Source organism: Camellia sinensis, chromosome 10 (genome assembly GCF_055761805.1).
Source record: "Camellia sinensis isolate YWXY chromosome 10, ASM5576180v1, whole genome shotgun sequence".
Classification (NCBI taxonomy): domain Eukaryota; kingdom Viridiplantae; phylum Streptophyta; class Magnoliopsida; order Ericales; family Theaceae; genus Camellia; species Camellia sinensis.
This window is the reverse complement of record NC_138970.1, coordinates 12,082,197-12,103,241: the sequence shown is the minus strand read 5'-3', so window position 1 is coordinate 12,103,241 and position 21,045 is coordinate 12,082,197. Positions and strand designations below refer to the sequence as shown.

The window sequence follows — 21,045 nt, the reverse complement described above, 5'->3', positions numbered from 1 at the left end:
GAAATGGAGAACTTGACGAAAAAGGGGTTCGAGTGGAAGCCGAAGTCCACATTCGGTAAAAGCAACTATTGGAAAGGGCATTGTATGATCTGTGGGCATGATGGTATCATTATCCCCAGCCAATTTAAGATGAACATCGGCTGGGATAGAGAATTCTTGTCTAAAGTATTCAAGTTTTGTTGGGGTATTCACCCTATGCCTCCACATACCCATTATGTTGGCTTAAACTAAGAGGAATCTGTTTCAGAAGGTGGGCGTTTTTCAGGTTTCCCTAAAGATTAAGGGTTCTACAGACAAATCCCAAATCTATGAACTATGAAGATAAAGATCGAGGGCACAGATCTGGGACAGATACAAAAAAAAAAAGAGAAAACAAAGACGAAGTTTCAGATTCAAGAACAGAGGTATAGTTCTCAGAAGCAATAGAAATACAGAAAAAAATCAAGAAACAGCGGCAAAGAGAATGATGAAAAAGCATAGAAGCTCAAAGTATAGCCACAAATTCAAGAGCCAAATAAATCCCAGACCTCGAACAAAATCAGTAATGGCAGTAGACAGACAAAAGCACATAAAGAGAATTGAAGAATTAAAAGAAAGGGTCTTACCAGAACAAATGAAGCCAAGGCAGTGCTCACCGAACCCAGAAACCAGTTGCAACAACAAAGAGGGCTTTTGCAAGAATGAAGGATCAAAAGCAGTTCCAGAAGAAAGTTTGAAGCAATGGCGGATTCGAAGAAGAAAAAGCTTTCAGAAAGAGAGAGAACGAGAAGACAGAATGAAAAAGTGAAGGAAAAGAAGAGGCAAAAAAGAGTTTTGTCAAAAATTTGAAACGGCGGCAAAAATAGGGCAATTATTGCGCCTAGAGCAACGCACGCGTCAGACGGCGCAGACGAACGAACAGACAGCTTCAGGCGCGTCACTGACACGCTCCAATAAAGACGAAATACGTAAAAGAAACAGTTGGATATGCATGACAGCTCATGCGCGTAGGGGAGTACGACCGAAGCCTCGTTCTCCGAAGAGAACACGTCGGCTGAAAGAAGATAATCTTGGCAAAACAATTTTTTTGAGCCATTGCTCAGAAAAGAAGTGACAAAATTTCGGAATAGATTCCATCACCTCAGAATGCCGAGGTAATGGAACCTAGGGGGCAGTTGTGGGGACATATTTTCTGAATACCAACACGTGGCATGGTGACGCCGACGTGTCAGCCGAGGTGCCACGTGCCCTGGTAGTTAAGCCGAGGTAATCTCGGAGAAGCCGAGGTCATCTCCGAAGATGTCGGAATCCGAAGATAAGGGACAAGAGTCCTGAAGCAAAGAGGGGACTTAATTAAGATAAGGATAAACCTCTTAGGGAGTTTATCTCTATCTCCTAAAGAGTCCAGAGTAAGTACTAAGATTGGGGTACATAGAAGTCATATTTCTAGTTGGACTTGGATTAAGTATATTATAAAAGAGAGGCACCCCCGTGGGTCTAAGGTATGTAATTCATACTTTGAGTATTCAGTTTAATACTTGATTATCCTTGAGAAACATACTGACTTGATCGTCGGAGTGCCCCCGGGTGGAAGAACCACCGCCGGAGCTTTTCCTTTCTGTTACAGGTTGCTGGAGCCATCTATTCTGCCAGTGCTTTGCTGCTGATCACTAAACGGGCAGTGTGGTCAGAAAATCACCCACACAGATATAATATAATCATATTTAATTCATATTTCAATCCCTTTTTATTTTTATTTTTCAAATCTTTTACCAAATACATAAATCAAACATAACCTTTCTTTACTCAATAAATGGTTTAGCTGAAGAATTATGCTCCAAAAAAAGAATCATGGTCTGTTCAATCAAGCATTCGGGATACAAATGAAGCCGAAGAATGCAAACCTTCAGTTAATTACCAAAAGGAAAACACGTCACTTTTCAAAACTAAAGAAAGTGGATCGGATTTTTTTAAAACGTGCTCTGTTTGTTTTGCAAGAAAATTTTCTTCAAGAAAGTGAAAAATTCCATTTGGGGCTCCACTTATTTCCCTTAACAAATAAAGACCATCAAAACATATATGAGCCATTCTATAATATATATATATATATATATATGAAAAAAGAGATATATATAATCATACATGTACAGAATTTTTAATAGAAACATAAATCCACAAACAATGCTAAAGCTTGGGGTGAGACGAGTTATTTTGACCGACATGGAATTGTTGGTGAATGAAGGTTTCCAGAGCATTGCGATGCCATTCAGCGGGCAGAGAATGCCAAAAGAACCGCCATCGATGAGGAAAGAGGCGAGAGATGGAGGGAAGCAAAGAGAGAGAAAGTGGACCTAACTAGGTTTTGCATTTTTGTTTTCACTGGTTGTAACCGGTAGACCTACGTGGATTTTGTTTTTGATCGGACGACACAGATTAAAAGATGAGGATCAATGGCTGAAATTAATTTTTATGTATGATACGGGAAAACCACTTTTGCGTACTACAGTCAGACCCTTGGTGTGGTCTATTAACTGCTCATACCTGCAACCAAAAAAACGTATTTGGTTGAAAAAAAATTAAAAACGGTATCGAACTAAATAAAAATAACAGAGGAAAACAAATGGCAGTCAGGAAGTAAACGAACAGAACAGCAGAAACATCATCATATGCCAGAAGCTGGACTTACACATTAGGATGATTAGGTTCCATGCTAACAGTTCCCGACTTTGTATCAATCTTAGCATCAAGCTTTGAGGTTCGGATAAGATTCACAATCCATCTCTCAGCCTCATCATAATTCAAATTTAGTTTTTCTGCAAGAACCCTGCCAAAACAGAAGAAAACTTCAAAATAATCACAAGGAATTAAAAAACATCAAAATCCTACCAACAAAAATTATCCCCAGAAATTAACTGAATATGGGACATTAAACACACTTTGGATGTTTGCTTCTAAAATTCATTTTCAAAAGTTTCTCTAGAAGCAACCCAATAGTTGCAGATCAGTTTTTTACAATTCCAAATTTTTTGTAGAAAAAAGTATTAACATATTCTCAAAATTTTTGTCTTCTCACAATCAAATGTCTTAGGATGTTCAGAAAAATGTTTCCATAGAAGTACATGAACGCATCTTTCTTAGAAATTGGTACAGCTTATTATACCACAATCAATCTATTTCCAGTAAAAGTCCTGTACACTTTGTCCTATTAACAAAGGAAACAAGTATGATAGATTTGCATTGTTTCTCAAAGCCAGAGAAGATATAAAGAAACTAAAGTGTGTACAGCACAGCGACATGCAGAGAAGTTGGAAGATAGTAAGTTCCCGATGCGAGTTCAAAATTCAGGTACATACCCCATGTCAATGCGCTGATGTATTCGGCAATAAGTCTCAAAGATAAAAAGACGGGCATTTTCAAGGAACTCGTCCCTCACTGGTACAGTTGAAAAGTTGCCTTCTTCCACTCGTTTGCCGAGGAATGGGTCATTCAATATCACCTGAAAAATCTAGAAATCCCCTAGATGTTGATTTGTGATTATGTATCAATTTTAAGCAGAATATAACAATCCCAATCAAACAATCAAGACAAAGAGACACAAAGATTTTACGTGGAAAAAACCACAATTGGACACCTCCAACTGTGATCAAAAAACCACGGGCAACAGCCACAAGAACAATCCACTAAGAAGATTTAAAGGAATTACACAGGTATACTCTCAATTACCTAGCGAATCCACAACGCCTAATTGAACCAACCTCTATGTGCCTCTTCCAACCCTATCTTCACCACGGAATTGTCTTTCGGATGAGCCACTCTAGATTCCACCACAGCTTCAGGCTCGAATTCTTCAGAATCCACAACTGAAGAATAACTCTCTCTTTTGTGTATAACAAACAAACCTTTGATGTACTCTCTTTAAATCATGAGTTGACCGGGCAGCTCGATCCCCGTCATAATCAGCGAAGTGGCAATCTTGAAAGCATTAGCATCACAAACTTCTCTGAATGGCACAATTCGGGTTGGACTCGCATCTAAAAACTCATAACCTCACTGAAATAAAAATGCGAATAAAATTACAACTCAAAGGAGTTTTGTCAAACGGGATTGTCAAGAAATAAAACCTAACAATCTCCCCCTTTGGCAATGCCGTGACAAAACACACCTAACAAATAAAATCCTAAACACCCCAACCCATTACAGCCAACAAAAGCCAACTTCTTTCTCAAGGTCATTGTCACGACCCAAACCCGGCCCTATGGGTTTAGCACCGTAACCGGCCAGTAATCCGAGATTACCGAAGGCCTGCTTAACAGTAATACAGTAAAACAGAGTACAATTAAACAGATAGAATGCAATTTAACTAACATATACTCAATCAATTCGGTTTCCAATTTCAGTCAGTCAGTTCAGTACTTTTAATCAGTTCAATTATCAGTTAGTTATCAGTCATTATCAGTTTCGTTTAACAGTAATCGGTGATTATCGGTAATCAATCGGTCATTAATCAGTAAACAGTATGGGGGTTGTTACAGTCTCCCCTCCTTATAAAGAGTTTAGTCCTCTAAACTCGAGTTACCTTCATTCTGGAAGAAAACAGGATTCAGTGGAAACAGTTCAGGATATCGTTTGGCCATGTCATCTTCCCTTTCCCAAGTGGCATACACGCCCCCGTGGTTTTGCCAGTCAACTTTCACTAACGGGATCTCTTTGTTTCTCAGTTTCTTGATCCGCCTGTTTACAATCTGTATAGGTCGTTCCTCGTAAGTGTAGTCATCACTCAGCACTATACGAGTAGGCTCTATTACATGGAAGGGATCCCGGAGGTAGTCTCTCAACATGGAAATGTGGAAGACGTTATGCATATGCTCCATTTCAGGAGGAAGCGCAACTTGATACGCCACCGGATTGATTTGCTCAATGATCTCATACGGTCCGACGTATCTTGGCGCTAACTTGCCTTTGACTCCAAAACGAGTCTGGCCTTTCATCGGTGTCACTTTCACAAAAACGTGATCACCCACTTCATACTCTCTGTCTCGTCTTCTGACGTCAGCATAACTCTTCTGTCTGCTCTGTGCAGTTTTCAGTCTCTGTTGTATCAGTTTAACTTTCTCAGTTGTTTCATAAACAATCTCGGGCCCAAGCAAAGGCCCATCTCCAACTTCTGCCCAGCAGATCGGAGATCTACATTTTCTGCCATATAATGCCTCGAAAGGCGCCATACTAATACTCGAATGGTAGCTGTTGTTGTAGGCGAATTCAGCCAAAGGTAAATGGCTTTCCCAATCTCCCTGAAAATCAAGGACACACATTCTCAGTAAATCCTCCAGAGTTTGGATGGTCCTTTCTGATTGGCCATCTGTCTGAGGATGATAGGCACTACTCAGTCTCAGTTCAGTACCCAATGCAGTCTGTAGACTTTGCCAAAATCTCGATGTAAACTTCGAATCCCTGTCAGAAACAATAGACACAGGCACGCCATGCAGTCTAACAATTTCATCAATATAGATAACGGCCAATTTGTCCGCATTATAAATTGTTTTGACAGGTAAGAAGTGAGCAGATTTAGTCAGTCTATCAACAATAACCCAAATTGAATCCATACCTTTCCTGGAGCGAGGTAACCCAACGATAAAATCCATCGTGATATGCTCCCATTTCCATTCTGGTATGGGTAGGGGTTGCAATAACCCAGCGGGTCGTTGATGTTCCGCTTTGACCTGTTGGCAATGAAGACATTTGGATACAAAATCAGCAATTTCTTTCTTCATTCCCGGCCACCAGAAATTCTGTTTCAGATCTTGGTACATTTTCGTATTCCCCGGATGGATAGACAATTTCGAATTGCGGCCTTCTTGCAGAACTCTTCTTTTCAGTTCAGTATCATTTGGTACACACAGTCTTTCTTGAAATTTCAGTACATTATTCTCAAATTTGAATCCCGGTCTCGGTTTGGATTCTCTTTCCTCGATGATCTTCTTCAAGAAATCATCCAGTTGCTGTTTTTCTTTAACCTCTTCAATCAGTGCCGGTTGAGCAGAAATAGCAGCTAAGATTCCACCTTGTTCTCTCAAAACAATTTCAATTTCAGATTTTTCAAGGTCACAAAGCAACTCTTTCTGTCCTGTAAGCAAACAGGCTAAGTTTCCAATCGATTTCCGGCTCAATGCATCGGCAACGGTATTGGCTTTTCCCGGATGGTACAATATCTGTAGGTCATAGTCTTTAATCAGTTCCAGCCATCTCCGCTGTCTCATATTCAGTTCTTTCTGTGTGAAGAAATACTTTAAACTCTTGTGGTCGGTGTATACTTCACATGTCACCCCGTACTGATAGTGACGCCAGATTTTCAGTGCAAATACTACTGCAGCAAGTTCCAGATCATGGGTCGGGTAGTTCTTTTCATGTGGTCTCAGTTGTCGGGAAGCATAAGCAATAACTCTCCCATTCTGCATTAAAACACACCCCAGACCCTTATGAGAAGCATCACTAAATACAGTATAACCATCCGTACCTGAAGGTAAGGTAAGAACTGGTGCAGTCACTAATCGAGTTTTCAACTCCTGGAAAGCAGATTCCCTTTGGTCAGTCCAGTCAAATGATGTCCCCTTTTGTGTTAACTGTGTTAGTGGTAGGGCAATTTTGGAGAAATCTTTGACAAATCTTCTGTAATATCCAGCCAATCCCAAAAAGCTTCGGACTTCAGTCACATTTGTTGGTCTAGGCCAGTTCACTACAGCTTCAATTTTTCTGCGGATCAACAGAAATTCCATTTTTGCTAACAACATGCCCCAAAAACATAACATGGTCAAGCCAAAATTCACATTTAGACAGTTTAGCATACAGTTTCTGTTCTCTTAAGGTTTGCAGGGCAAGTCTCAGATGATGTTCATGCTGTTCTATACTTTTGGAGTAAATCAATATGTCATCGATAAATACAACAATAAAGTCATCAAGGTATGGTTTAAAAATTCTGTTCATGAGGTCCATAAAAGCAGCAGGGGCATTCGTGACTCCAAATGGCATAACTAAAAATTCATAATGGCCATACCTCGTTCTAAAAGCAGTTTTATCAATGTCTTCTGGTTTAACCTTTAGTTGATGATACCCCGATCTAAGATCGATTTTGGAAAACACTTGTGCACCCTGTAACTGATCAAATAAATCATCAATACGCGGTAATGGGTATTTATTCTTTACAGTTACCTTATTCAGTTCACGGTAATCAATGCACAGTCTCAGTGAGCCATCTTTCTTCTTGACAAACAAAACAGGAGCACCCCATGGTGAGGTACTGGGTCTGATGAACTTTTTGTCTAACAGTTCTTGCAGTTGCACTTTCAGTTCTTTCAATTCAGTTGGAGCCATTCGGTATGGAGCTTTAGAAACCGGTTGTGTTCCGGGAATCACATCAACGGTAAATTCAATCTCCCTGTCAGTCAAATCTCCTGGAAGATTATCTGGAAAAACATCTGGAAATTCTCTGACTATAGGAATGCAATTCACATCAGTTTTAACACTATCATCAGTAGACACAGTCAGTACAGAACACAGATATCCTTTACACCCCTTTCTAATTAATTTAACAGCTTTCACTGACGAAATCAAATACGGAGGAGGTACTACTCCACTCCCATTAAACACAAATTCAGGCAAACCGGGTGGACGGAAAACAACTTGCTTGGTCACACAGTCAATAGTGGCATGATATTTTTGTAACCAATCCATCCCCAATATTACGTCAAAATGATCAATGTTCAATGGCAGTAAATCAATAAACAGATGCATATCCCCAACAATAATTTCACATGCGGGGTACATATAAGCACATGTCATGGATCCCCCTACGGGTGATGATACGGCTAGCAGATAGTTCATAGGTTCTAAGGGTCTATTCAATTTCCGTGAGAAAGCATGTGATACATAAGAATGCGTAGACCCCGAATCAATCAGTACATATGCATTTTGAGTACAGATAGAGAGGATACCTGACACAACGGTCTCGGTATTCTGCACATCTCCCGGTACTAGTGCGAACACTCGGCCTTGCCTCATAGGCTCTTTTCCGGTAGCTTTAGGGTTCGGTTTTGGTGGAGCGTTTGATGCTGCACCGCTGGCTGCAGCTTTGCTATTGCCCTGAGGAGCAGAAGGACAATCTTTAACCATGTGGCCCACCTTGCCACACCTGTAACAGGCTCCTGATAATTTGTGACAAATTCCTTTATGCTTGTTACCACAAACAGAGCAGGGTGGAATGAACCCACTCCCTTGGCTGGGGCTAGTCATTGATCCCGTGTTCTGTTTCTTATTGGCTGGGTTGTGCTTGCCTTTCTTGAATTTGAAACCCTACCTTTTTCCATGCCATTCAGTTGTTGGTGTTTCAGATTGTTTCACTGCTGCAATGTTCGACTCGGCCATCAATGCCCGGTCGAGAACACCCACAAAAGTCGGTAGTTTCAAAACATTTATTCGGTCAAGGATTGCAACATTAAGGCCGCCTTCAAATTTTCTGGCCTTCTTATACTCAGTATCCACCATATGCGGTGCATATCTAGCAAGCTCGGTGAATTTCGTCTCATATTCCGCAACAGTCATTGTGCCCTGCTTCAGCTGTTCAAATTCAGTCACTTTTCTATCCCTAACACACTGAGGGAAATACTTTTCAAAGAAGGACTCCTTGAACTGAGCCCAAGTCATAACAGTATTTGTATCACGGATCAACATCCACCACCTTCTAGCCTCTTCTTGTAGGGTGAAGGTAGCTAACAATACTTTGTTTGCTTCTGAGCACGGAAATACTTCAAATAATTTTTCTGTTTCCAGAACCCAAGCTTCAGCTTTTAGCGGTTCAAGGCCTCCCTGAAAGGATGGCGGTTTCATTTTGCTGAACTTATGGGTGAGAGCAATAATATCCCCATCATTCACATTCACATTAGGCTCCGGCTGTACCGGAGGAGGAGGAGGTGGGGGCTGTTGGTTCTGTTGTTGTTCCAGTCTAGCAGTTATCAGTTCTATCATTCTTTCCATTCTTTCCATTCTTGCCTCGGTAGACAAGGATTCAGGTTCATTTGCATTGTCCATTTCACTATAAGCAGTTATAACAGTTTTAAACATAAGCAGTCATTTGTTTAACAGTTTACCACATTAGCAGGTATTCAGTCATAACCTAACCACACACTTATCATGCTCATGAGATGCCCTAATTACTTTTCTAGGACACCCTATAGCTCACTTGGACACGTGTGTGCGGTATAACTCGTGGTAAGTATCGCTCTGATACCACTCTGTCACGACCCAAACCCGGCCCTATGGGTTTAGCACCGTAACCGGCCAGTAATCCGAGATTACCGAAGGCCTGCTTAACAGTAATACAGTAAAACAGAGTACAGGGCCTGGCGGAAGCCAATACAGTAATTAAACAATGTCCAATGAGCTGTGACAGTCTGTATGCCAAAAAGATTTTTCATGCATTCAAACATATACAAACAGTACAGTCTATATAGAATTTACAGTCACACAGTACAGGGACCTAATCCCTTGATAACAGTACGGTAAACATTCAGTCTATACAGAACAGTTAGACAGTATGAAGACAGGCGGGGGAAAACAAACAAAACACCCCCAAGCCATAGCATGGCAACTCGGAACCTCGTAGTGAGGCACAAAGGCTGGCTTGACAAAACTGGAGTTACCCTGACGCTCCTAGCTCCGATCTGGTGCCTGTACACCTACATATATATATGAGCAGTGAGCTAAAGCCCAGTGAATAACATAATGCGTAAAGGGGTTTAGAATGAATGTCCTTACAGTAATGAAAACAGTTCAATTCAATCAGTATTTCAGTTGTTCAGTACAGTAAACAGTCATATGTGGTACATCCATTAGCATAACAGTAACAGTAGGTCTTAAAAGACCGAACAGTAATGATGGCCATCAGTCAGTAAACAGTAGTGGCTCCACGAGGGAACCGACAGAGATCTCTGTAACAGTAACAGTGACAGTAAACAGTAGTGCTAAGGATGCCACAGTATAGTTCAGAAATAAAGGACATACATTCATTCAGTAAACAATATCAGTTCAGTAAACAGTTCAGTTCAGTAATCAGAAGATAATCATTTGTGAACATATCTTTACACAATCGTTACTCACAGAGTTCTGGGCTACAGTATGCTAGAGCGTGTCTCCCCAGTCGCCAACCCTACACAGTTAACAGGTTGAACACACTAAGCTACACAGTTGGGAAATCTCATAACTTAATCCCCAATTTGCCTTGGTGTGTTCTACATCTATATCCTCATTAAGATGTCTTAAACTAGGCCTAAGAATGCCTAGGATGGGATGAGGATGCAAAAATACACTTAGAAAACATTTTGCAAACTTTGCTGAAAATAGGAGCCTCGCTCGAGCGAGACTTTCTTCGCTCGAGCGGGCTTCCAAAATCAAAGGCTTCGCTCGAGCGAGTAATCCTTCGCTCGAGCGGTCTGTCGAAACAGTAAAAATACTGGATGCTGAGATTTTGCGCGCGATGGTCGCTCGAGCGGATCCCTGGACAAAGGTGCTCGCTCGAGCGGGGAATCCTTCGCTCGAGCGAGGAAGCCAAATCTGGAATTTCCAGATCTGCCTCCCAAGCTCAAACCAAGCATTCTACCACTCCAAACTCGACCTCTTGGGCCCAAATTCTGGAAAACATAACTAAATTCAATGTATAACAAGTTTCCAAGCTCAATTTATGAATTCAAGCCCCAAAGGTGAGTCAATTAAAACCATATTCAAACCCATTTTCAAGAATATGAAGAACATGCAAACATGCATGAATTCAAATCAATTCAAAGCTTCAATTTGATGCTCTAAGGAGCCAAATCTTTCAAAACATGATGAGTTCATGGTCTCTTGTAAAAATATGAGCATGCATGTAACATTTTTGCCATGAAAACAACTCAAAACTCAACCAAGAACACATGCAAGCATGGAATGAGCTTCAATTCAACATGTATGCACCAAAACATGGCTTAACTCTACAATTAAAGCATGAATTGTGCAAGAATGGATTCTAAGACAACAACAAGAAGATGAATGTCCTACCTTAGTCTTGTGTTCAAGGTCTAGGAGCTCAAAGTAGCAATCAACACTTCAATTCCAAGCAAGATCAAGCAAATCTCTCAAGAACAACTCAACTCTCTCTCACTCTCTAACTTGGGTCGGTTGAGGCAAGAAGAGGAGAAGAAAATGTTTGTTTGATCAATACGTGGAGTGTATACAAGGTTCAAGAGATAGTGGTCCACTAAGTGGCGGAACGGTAATTAAATCAAACTATGCGATTAATCGATATTTAATCTAATTTAATCATACCTAATCAGTTTTCAGATAATTATACCATAAAATCACATTAATTATGATGATCATTAAACATCAATCAGTTTCTAATTCGGCCGCCGATAAGGCCTTCAATTAGCAGTTTAAACATATAAGTATGAACAGATAATCATACAATCAAACAGATAGAATGCAATTTAACTAACATATACTCAATCAATTCGGTTTCCAATTTCAGTCAGTCAGTTCAGTACTTTTAATCAGTTCAATTATCAGTCAGTTATCAGTCATTATCAGTTTCGTTTAACAGTAATCGGTGATTATCGGTAATCAATCGGTCATTAATCAGTAAACAGTATGGGGGTTGTTACAGTCATGATCTGCAAAACAGTTATTAGTGCCACAATCTCCAAAACAACTATTAGTCCCACAATAGTATATGAAAAAGCAATAGACATATGACACGATTATCTTGAAACATGAGATGGAAAACATGAATAGATGAAAACTAAGACTCATGAAAAACAACTCTCAAACAACAACAGCAAGATCATAAACCACACAAGCAATGATATGACGATGTAAATACCAGGAACATACAAGAAGGGCAAACAGTGCATAGCAACATGCAAAACATATAGCAAATCTCCCTTACCAAACTTATCAAAGTGTTCATGCTAAACAACTCTTGCAATGAAAAAACCAAACTTCCCTACCAAGCCTTATGAATAGATGAATCAAACTCCCCCTCACTAAAAACAACCACAAACACTGAAAACAGTGAACAAGAAGAAAACGATAAAAAAAAATATGGTGGAGCAAGCAAGGAATTTCATATTTGTACCTTAAAACACACAAGACTATCCAAGAAGCACCATTACAAGAAAACACAATGTGCACAGTCTGTAGAAGATTCCTCATGCAAGAAAGTGATGCAATATGTGAAAAGCATAGATCCCATGATAAAAGTGTGTGTGTGACTCTTGGAGTTCGACAAACACTAGATTCAATCCTAGTAGTGATCTGAAAGTTGGACCTCCGACAAGCGAATCTAAGCACAACTATAGGAAAGTCAAACCACTAGGAATCAAGGGGTATTTGGTGAGTAAAGGCGGAGGCTCCCCCTCAATCAATGAATCTTTTTCCTTTTTTTTTCACACACTTTTTCTTTTCTTTCTTTTTCACATTTTTTCTTTTCTTTCTTGTGCATATTTTTCCTTTTTCTTTTCCTTTTTCGTTTTCTTTTTCTTTTTTTTCTTTTTCTTTTGCACAATCATTGGCGGCTGACACGCTCAAGAGTATGGAAACCGAACCAGAGAAGCATGGATATAATAAGGATAGCCTGGTTGGTGACTCTGAGGTAGCCTTTTCCTCATGGCTAGACTGCAAAGAATTAAGGGGAAAGCCATGGAGGTGCAAAAAGATGGAAGGTGGTTAAGAGACTCAACATCACCCATGATATGCTAGTATAGGTCAATTCCTCTAGAAACGCAAAAGATCAATGACAGAAGTCCATAAAAAATAATCACTAAGGCGGAAGACTCTAAAATTTGCTAATCCAAGAGTGTGTACAGAATGAGACATACTAATCAAAAAACACACACTCCAAAATGAGTAATGACCACAGAAAGCACACACATATTAACATGTAATGGATATTCTCATCAATTCCAATATGCACCAAAGACCACTCAAAAATTTCAAGCTTGCAAAACCATTCTAAGAAAATCTTTTTGGGATTTTTTTCTTCTTTTTTTTTTTCATTAAAAACACCACACAAAAAACCAAAAGCTAAAAAAAATAAACAAATTAACGCAAGTCAAGTTTTCTCACCCAAACTGCTTTAGTACGAACAAAGTTGTGAGAATTGCAGTTCTTGGGTGGTGTCTTGACGTTGTGGTTCCTTTCCCCTGCAATAGGAACCCGTCTCGACATGGTTTCCAACTTCCTATACCTAGGTCTAGGAAAAAACACTGTCCCATGCAACTTATAACAAAAAGGGCGAATATGACCATGCAAACCACAATGATGACAAACAAAAATAGGGTGTCCAGAGTGTACCTTCTTTTCTTTTACCTTACCAACTCTAGGAAGTTTGAGAAGTCCATCCATATGTTGAATTTTTTGTTCTCCCTTTCCTTGAGTTCTTGTATCATGAGATGTTGAAGCACTCTGCTTTTGCTCTCTCTTACCACCAAAGCCAATGCCACTCTAGTCACAAATCATTTGTTGAGACCCAATGATATCCTCCAAAGTCTTTGATCCTTTGTTCCAAAGACCAATGGTAGCCATAGCACACTTGAGCTCTTCCTTTTTCTTGATCATTAGTTCTTCCAAAGCAACTTGTGACATCTCGAGAGATTCAATCTTTTCTTCATACATGGCATGAGTTTGCAGCAGCTCATTCCTCTCCGTCTCACAAGTCAACAGTTTTGCACAAAGAACTTGTCAATCATCAGCTATCTTGATGGCATCAATCCTGGCCTCGGAAATCTTCTCCTTAAGTTTGACATTCTCACTTTCACATGTTTTGAGTTTCTTTGTGAGTTTGTCATTCAATTTGAATAGATTAAGAGATTCCTTATACAACTTTTCATAAGCTTGCTCAAGCTCTTCATGATCACTCTCCGAGAATTCATCATCAATGATATTCTCAACTGACATCTTCGGAGAATCTGTTTGTCCTTCAGCTTCAGAAGCCGCCATGAAAGCAAGAAATTGTTTATGACCCTCTTCGCCTTGACCTTCATTGTCACTTTCATCTTCATCAGATTCAGATTCATCATCCCAAGTGATGGCAAGGGCTTTCTTCTTCTTCAAACGAGTGGGGCATTCTTGAGCAAAATGGCCAAATCCTTGGCATTCATAGCATTGGAGTCTTTTAGAGTTCCCTTGTATCTTTCCTTTCTCCTTCTTGGCTATAGGATTAATTTTGAGTTTATCTTTGCCTTTAGATTTATGAGAATGAATAGATTCCAAAAGATTAGGATTCTTTTTCAAAAAAGATTTTTTAAATTGTTTAACAAAAGCAGCTGTAATCTTGGAATCTATATCACAATCCTCATCAGAATCCTCTCTAACGTTATGAGCACTACTAAAAGCAATATCTTTTTGTTTCTGTTTGAAATTCCTGTGTGCCTCATAAGTTTGGAGATTTCCAACCAACTGATCCAGCTTGAGGTTGTCAACATCTTGAGCCTCCTCAATAGCCGTAACTTTTAGTTGGAACCGATCGGGCAAGGATCTCAAAATTTTTCCCACAACTTTGGATTCTGGAATTTTTTCACCTAAATTGAAGCTGGAATTTACAATGTCACTCAACTTCGCATAAAATTCATCAAAGGTCTCACTATCTTTCATTGAAAGGTTTTCGAAACTAGATGTGAGCCTTTGAAGTTTTGAGCGTTTAACAGAAGGAGTGCCCTCATGAATAGTTTGTAAGATATCCCAAGCCTCTTTTGCGACTTCACAATTACAAATACGACTAAATTCTTCAGGTGTGACAGCGCAAAAGAGAGAATTGATAGCTTTACTATTCCAGCTACTATTTTGGTAATCAGTTGTGTCCCACTTATCAATTGGTTTGGGGATTGTAACTCCATCAACAGTAATTGCTGGTTCAGCCCACCCATTCATGACGGATTGCCAAACTTTTTCATCAATAGATTTTAAAAAAGATCTCATCCGAGCTTTCCAAAAAGAATAATTGGATCCGTCAAGTAGGGGTGGTCGAACCATAGAATTTCCTTCACGAATTGTATCCATGATCACAAATCAAACAAGATCTCGTTCTAAAAGAATATATATTTTTTAAAAAAAAAATCAAACGACCCGCTCTGATACCAATTGAAAAATCTAGAAATCCCCTAGATGTTGATTTGTGATTATGTATCAATTTTAAGTAGAATATAACAATCCCAATCAAACAATCAAGACAAAGAGACACAAAGATTTTACGTGGAAAAAATCACAATTGGACACCTCCAACTGTGATCAAAAAACCACGGGCAACAGCCACAAGAACAATCCACTAAAAAGATTTAAAGGAATTACACAGGTATACTCTCAATTACCTAGCGAATCCACAACGCCTAATTGAACCAACCTCTATGTGCCTCTTCCAACCCTATCTTCACCACGGAATTGTCTTTCTGATGAGCCACTCTGGATTCCACCACAGCTTCAGGCTCGAATTCTTCAGAATCCATAACTGAAGAACAACTCTCTCTTTTGTGTATAACAAACAAACCTTTGATGTACTCTCTTTAAATCGTGAGTTGAATACTCAATAAAACATCAAAGAAAACTCCCAAAGTATCCCCAGATATAAACCCTAGAACCCAAAAGTAGATCTGGAGATCAAGAAGGAGATCAAGAAGGAGAGGTTCACACCTAATTTAGGTGAATGAGGCGGCAACCATTTAGATCCATCATGGAAGTTTAGTTTCAATCTACGAAGCATGGGTATTCCGAAAATGTTGTCGTACTCGTACCGGGTACTTACCAAGTACTGGTACTCGTACCGATAAGGCTGCACACATACCGGATACTCGAAATACATACTGGGTACTTTTTATACATTCTTTGGCAGTTGGGTACATCATGAGTACATCGGGAGTACACCAAGTTATGAGACATTGGTGGAGATACGTTTAATTTATTAGAGAGTTCTTACTGACTTGAAATTGCAAATCCTTTACTTGATATGCCAGAAATGAATGATGTGTTATTCAATGATGAAATTGATGGAAGTAAAAACTGAAGTTTCAAGTTTTCAAATTTTTCTTAACTTGCTTTTGGAATAATTGTTTTGTAATTTCTTCTATTTAAAGGCATTAAAATAGCTTATAGACTTTGCTTTGGTATTAATATTGTTGAACTATGATTTCTCTTTTGGTTTGTAATTTCTCCTTTTAGTTTTAATATTGAACTTTGATTTGTAGATTGAATCTCAAACTATAAATTATAAAAAATAAAAAAATTATTGACGTACTCTAGCCGTACTTGTATCATATCTGTACCAGTATCCGTACCCGCACCCGTGCTTCATAGGTTTCAATAAGGTTTTTTTTTTTTTAAATTTCAATATTTTTCTCTTTTTTCTGTTTCCTTATTAGACACTACCTTTATGTATACACAAGTAACCAATACTAATTCATAGAAGTACACAAGCAGTAAGTCTCAAGTCCAGAATAACAAACTTTCAGATATGCATATATACCATAACTGTTTAAATTTAGATCCCATGACATCAAAACTATGTGATAAAATGGAGAGCACAAAGCAAGAAACATAATGAAGAATGTTTAATAGCAGGCAAATTCAAATACTAATAACAGAAAACACACACTTCAAGGAAAATGGAGCTTACTTCTTCACACCCTCGCATCTTTTTTTGGGCGGCATCAAAATCATAATTGACATATACACATGCCAAAAATTCTGTGATTGGATCTTCATAGGAATACTGCTCTTGACCTTAAATGGCTTGGTTGCACTCAGTTTTCTGCTATTAATGTTGTTGGGTATGTTATCTCTATGTAGTGTTCTTGTGGAACACTTTTCTAAAACGTTGTGTTTGTCATATATAACTACTGTTTTAGTAACTGTTCCTAATTTGTCTTGTAAAATTTTCATCCTATTAAAATGTTTGCAAGAAAACATATTTTCTTTTTCATTTCATTACTTTTACTTCACCTTCTTTCATTTTTACTTTTCACAATTTTTTCATTCTAATAAAATAGAGACGTAAAAGTTACAACCAAGACCAATAGCCTCCAACTCTTTGTATAATTGGTCAATTTCTGACTCTTTATATGAGTTGTCAAACTTGAAAAGTCAAAAGTACAATATTGCCGCATCACATTTTCTTATGTATGCACCATAATAAAACAAGATATTTGAACTCGATTCATGTAACCTTAAATATATTAAATTTAATTTATCCTATTAAATATATATGAAATTATTATTTATTTTTCATAATTTTTTCAAAATATAAATATAATTTCTTGACTCTATTTTTTTTCACAAGTTTTTGAATTTTTATAGAAATAATAAAATAAAATTTAACCATTAATGAAGGTGAGAAATTAATTCTAAAATTTCATGATCCTTCATTCCTTATCATCAATTTTAATTTATTGTGAGGTGATTATATTTTTTTTTACTTCTATATTTATCTTTTAATTTTTTTAATAATGTAAAAATATTAACCTATACTTTTTTAAATATGCATCAACTAGAAGTTTCATAAATTAAAATTAAAATTTGAGAATAATATATTATTGAGAAAAAATAAGTAATGTAGCCTTTGTAGTCAGCAATTGCCTGCAAAAGTTCAAAAAATAAATAAATAAATAAATAAATAATGTTAATTGTTCGAAAAAAATAAATTCATTTGTTTTAACTTTTAAAAAAAATTCAAATAATAAATGCATTACTTAAAATGATAAATTTTAAGTTATTTATGTAGTATGGAATGAGTCTTATATTAAATTATTAGGATGTTACCTAATATTAATTTTAGAGAGATTATTTATTTTTAAGTATTTTATCAATAAAAATTAAGTTTTTTTTTCCATTAAATAATTTAATAATATTCTAACAATTTAAGAGTTTTATTTAATATTGCATGAATTTTAAGATATGGGTCTTTGATAATATATATGTAAACCTCAAAGGAGGTGAGTGCAATTAATCATTTGAATAAATAAAGTATCTAATGGTAATTTCATCATTATTGATATGACATCAATATGACATTATCAAATTCTGCGAATTAGCCCAACGGAGGATAATAGTGAGGAAATCTTGATAATAGTTTCAAAAATAAAAAAAGTTAATATAATTATTAAAACTTCATAATGATTCTTGTAATTATTAAAAATCTCAGGAATGGGAAGTGTAATTTACCCCAAAGCAAATATTCATATCTGATCTGACCAACATTCCTATTGGTTGAATCTGACAAACATTCCTATTGGATTGACATTCCTATTGGGTTGCTTGAAACCCGCTCGCGGCCCGGGTGGGCTCAACCCGTTTAGGTTCGTTTGGGCCTTAACTCGAGCCTAAGCCTGAACCCCTAGGCTTGGGCTATCATTTTAAAGCTCACTCGAGGCCTGGCTAGCTCAAGGCCAGTGTTTTTTTTAGTGGAAAATAATAAAATTTTGGTAGAAAAAATTTTAAAAAAAAAACAAAAAAAAAGTAGTTAAGCTTGCCTAAGCCCTGTCCAAGCCCGAAGCCAGGCCCAGGCCCATCGGATCGGCCCACCCAAGTCCTGAATACCTCCTGTGTCTAATTTTTTTGCTCGTGGGCCGGTCGGGTCGGGCCCAAATTTTGGCGGGAGCTCGCGAGGCCTAACATGAACCGGGCTAGGCCGGGCCAGATTTACACCCCAATATTCATTGAAGTTCCACCCACTGATCATTTGTTTCATAATCATACCACCGATTAAAAACTCTGCGTCACTTTAAACTGAAATAGGGTCTAAACCGTTGGTATACAATTTTGAACAAGTGTATGGAAAAATAGTTGAATGGATGTGTGTACAATGATATAAGTTAAGGATATGGTTGGAATATTTGGCGTGTAGAATGAGAACAATAACTCATAATCAAATTACTAAATGTATGTACTGAAAAATGATGTACACTGAGGTACGTAAGTGTATGACAATAGAATTATCCCAATTCAATGGCACCTACTACTACTAGCATGAAACAAATGGTAAATTACAATTACCTCTCCTGAGGTTTCTCACAAATACTGAAACTTTCTCTATGATTTTAATAATTATAAAAATCTCTCTTATTTTTACTAATAATATTAAGATTCTCTCACTCCGTTAATGTAGTACAAACGGCGTTAATTGACTATCCAAAATGACCATATTATCCTTTTGAATTGAGCAAGAAGATGAAAACTATCAAATCAACCAATAAGCTATTTAAATGAAAATTTGCACTCACCTTCTTGAGGTTTTGCATATGTATTATTAAAGACTCATGCATATTTTAACATAATACCCTAATAATTTAATATATGACCCTAATAAAATAATGCATATAAGACTTATTTCATACTATATAAACAACGAAAAATTTATCAATTTTAATTAATGCATTTATTATTTAAATTTCTTTTTTCTTTTTTTTTAAATTGAAACAATTAGATTTTTTTTTCCAGCAATTTGTCTTACTTATTTGTTCATATGTAAAAAAATTATTTATCTCTAAATTGTTAAGACATTATTGAAACATTTAATAAAATACTTTAAAATAAATTATCTCTCTAAAATTAATGTTAGATAACATAATAAATCATCTCTGTAAAATTAATGTTAGATAACATTCTAATAATTTAATATAAGACGTATTCCACACTATATAAATAACGTAAAATTCATCATTTAAGTAATGCATTTATTATTTAATTTTTTGTAAAGTTGAAATAAATGCATTTATTTTTGCGCTATTAAACTTCTTGTTGATGCATATTTAAAAAAAAAATGTAAGTTAATATTTCTTACATGATTTAAAAAATTAAAAAAATAAATATAAAAGTAAAAAAAAAAAAAAAAAAAAAAAAAATCTTACCTCCTCTAAGGTTATCGACATTAATCTTAACCTTAAATGTACTAAATTTAATTTACCCTATTAAATATATATGAAATTATTATTTATTTTCATGATTTTTTCAAAATATAAATGTAATTGCTTGACTCTATTTTTTTCTACAAGTTTTTGAACTTTTATAGAAAAAATAAAATTAAATTTAACCATTAATGAAGGTGAGAAATTAATTCTAAAATTTCATGATCATTCATTCCTTATCAACTAGTTTTAATTTATTATGAGGTGATTTTTTTTTTTTTACTTCTATATTTATTTTTTAATTTTTTTAACCATGAAAAAAATATTAACCTAGGTTTTTTTAAATATGCATCGACTAGAAATTTAATGACCCAAAGATAAAAATTAAAAGGATGTTATCTAACATTAATTTTAAATAGATTATTTATTTTTAAGTATTTTATCAATAATAATTAAGTTTTTTTTTCTATTAAATGATTTAATAATATTTTAACAATTTAAGAGTTTTATTTAATATTGCATGAATTTTAAGATATGGATCTTTGATAATATATATATATATATATATATGTAAACCTGAGGTGAGTGAAATTAATCATTTGAATAAATAAGGCATCTAAGAGGTAATTTCGTCATTAGTGGTATGGCATCAATATGTCATTAACAAATTCTGTTAATTAGCCTAATGGAGGATAATAGTGAAGAAATCTTGATAATAATTTTAAAAATAAGAGAAGTTAGTATAATTATTAAAATTTCATAATGATCCTTGTAATTATTAAAAATCTGAGGAATGGTATTTACATAAAGATTAATGCTTCCTACCCCCACTGGGGGTCGACCCCCAGTGAGGTGTCGGTCGGCCCCGGATTGGTCAAAAAAAAAAACTGTTTTTTTTTTTTTTTTTAAGTTTTCAGCCAGTGGGGGCGCGCCACGTCACTGGGGGTATGCAGCGCGGTTGTTTACATAAAACAAATATTCACATCTGACAAACATTCCCATTAGTTGAATCTGGATTCAGATCCCGTGTCCATTTTTTCCGTGGACTCTGAGTCATTTCTCAGCTACACCTACCTTGCTTCCATAACTATTGCCTAATCTTCCTTCTTCTTCTTCTTCTTCAACCTGTTTTTGATCATCAAGAAATTAGAAGATG

General features: G+C 36.7%; 1 protein-coding gene across 1 annotated transcript; it reads right to left on the bottom strand.

Moving 5' to 3' along the window:
- Positions 1 to 2,426: 2,426 nt before the first annotated feature.
- Positions 2,427 to 16,762, bottom strand: LOC145800147 (eukaryotic translation initiation factor 3 subunit E-like). Its single transcript, XM_082889787.1, has 4 exons — positions 16,664 to 16,762; positions 3,333 to 3,475; positions 2,666 to 2,803; positions 2,427 to 2,520 (listed from the first exon to the last, which is right to left on the bottom strand). The coding sequence occupies exons 1-4, from the start codon at positions 16,679 to 16,681 to the stop codon at positions 2,427 to 2,429; spliced, it is 393 nt and encodes a 130-aa protein (XP_082745913.1). The 5' UTR covers positions 16,682 to 16,762.
- Between the last annotated feature and the right edge of the window lie 4,283 nt (positions 16,763 to 21,045).

Excerpts from the sequence above, each read along its gene's own strand:
- LOC145800147 (XM_082889787.1), bottom strand. Across the intron at positions 2,804-3,332 it reads CATCAGCGCATTGACATGGG|GGTTCTTGCAGAAAAACTAA; the intron begins GTATGTACCTGA and ends CTGTTTTGGCAG. Across the intron at positions 2,521-2,665 it reads GAACCTAATCATCCTAATGT|GTATGAGCAGTTAATAGACC; the intron begins GTAAGTCCAGCT and ends TTTTGGTTGCAG.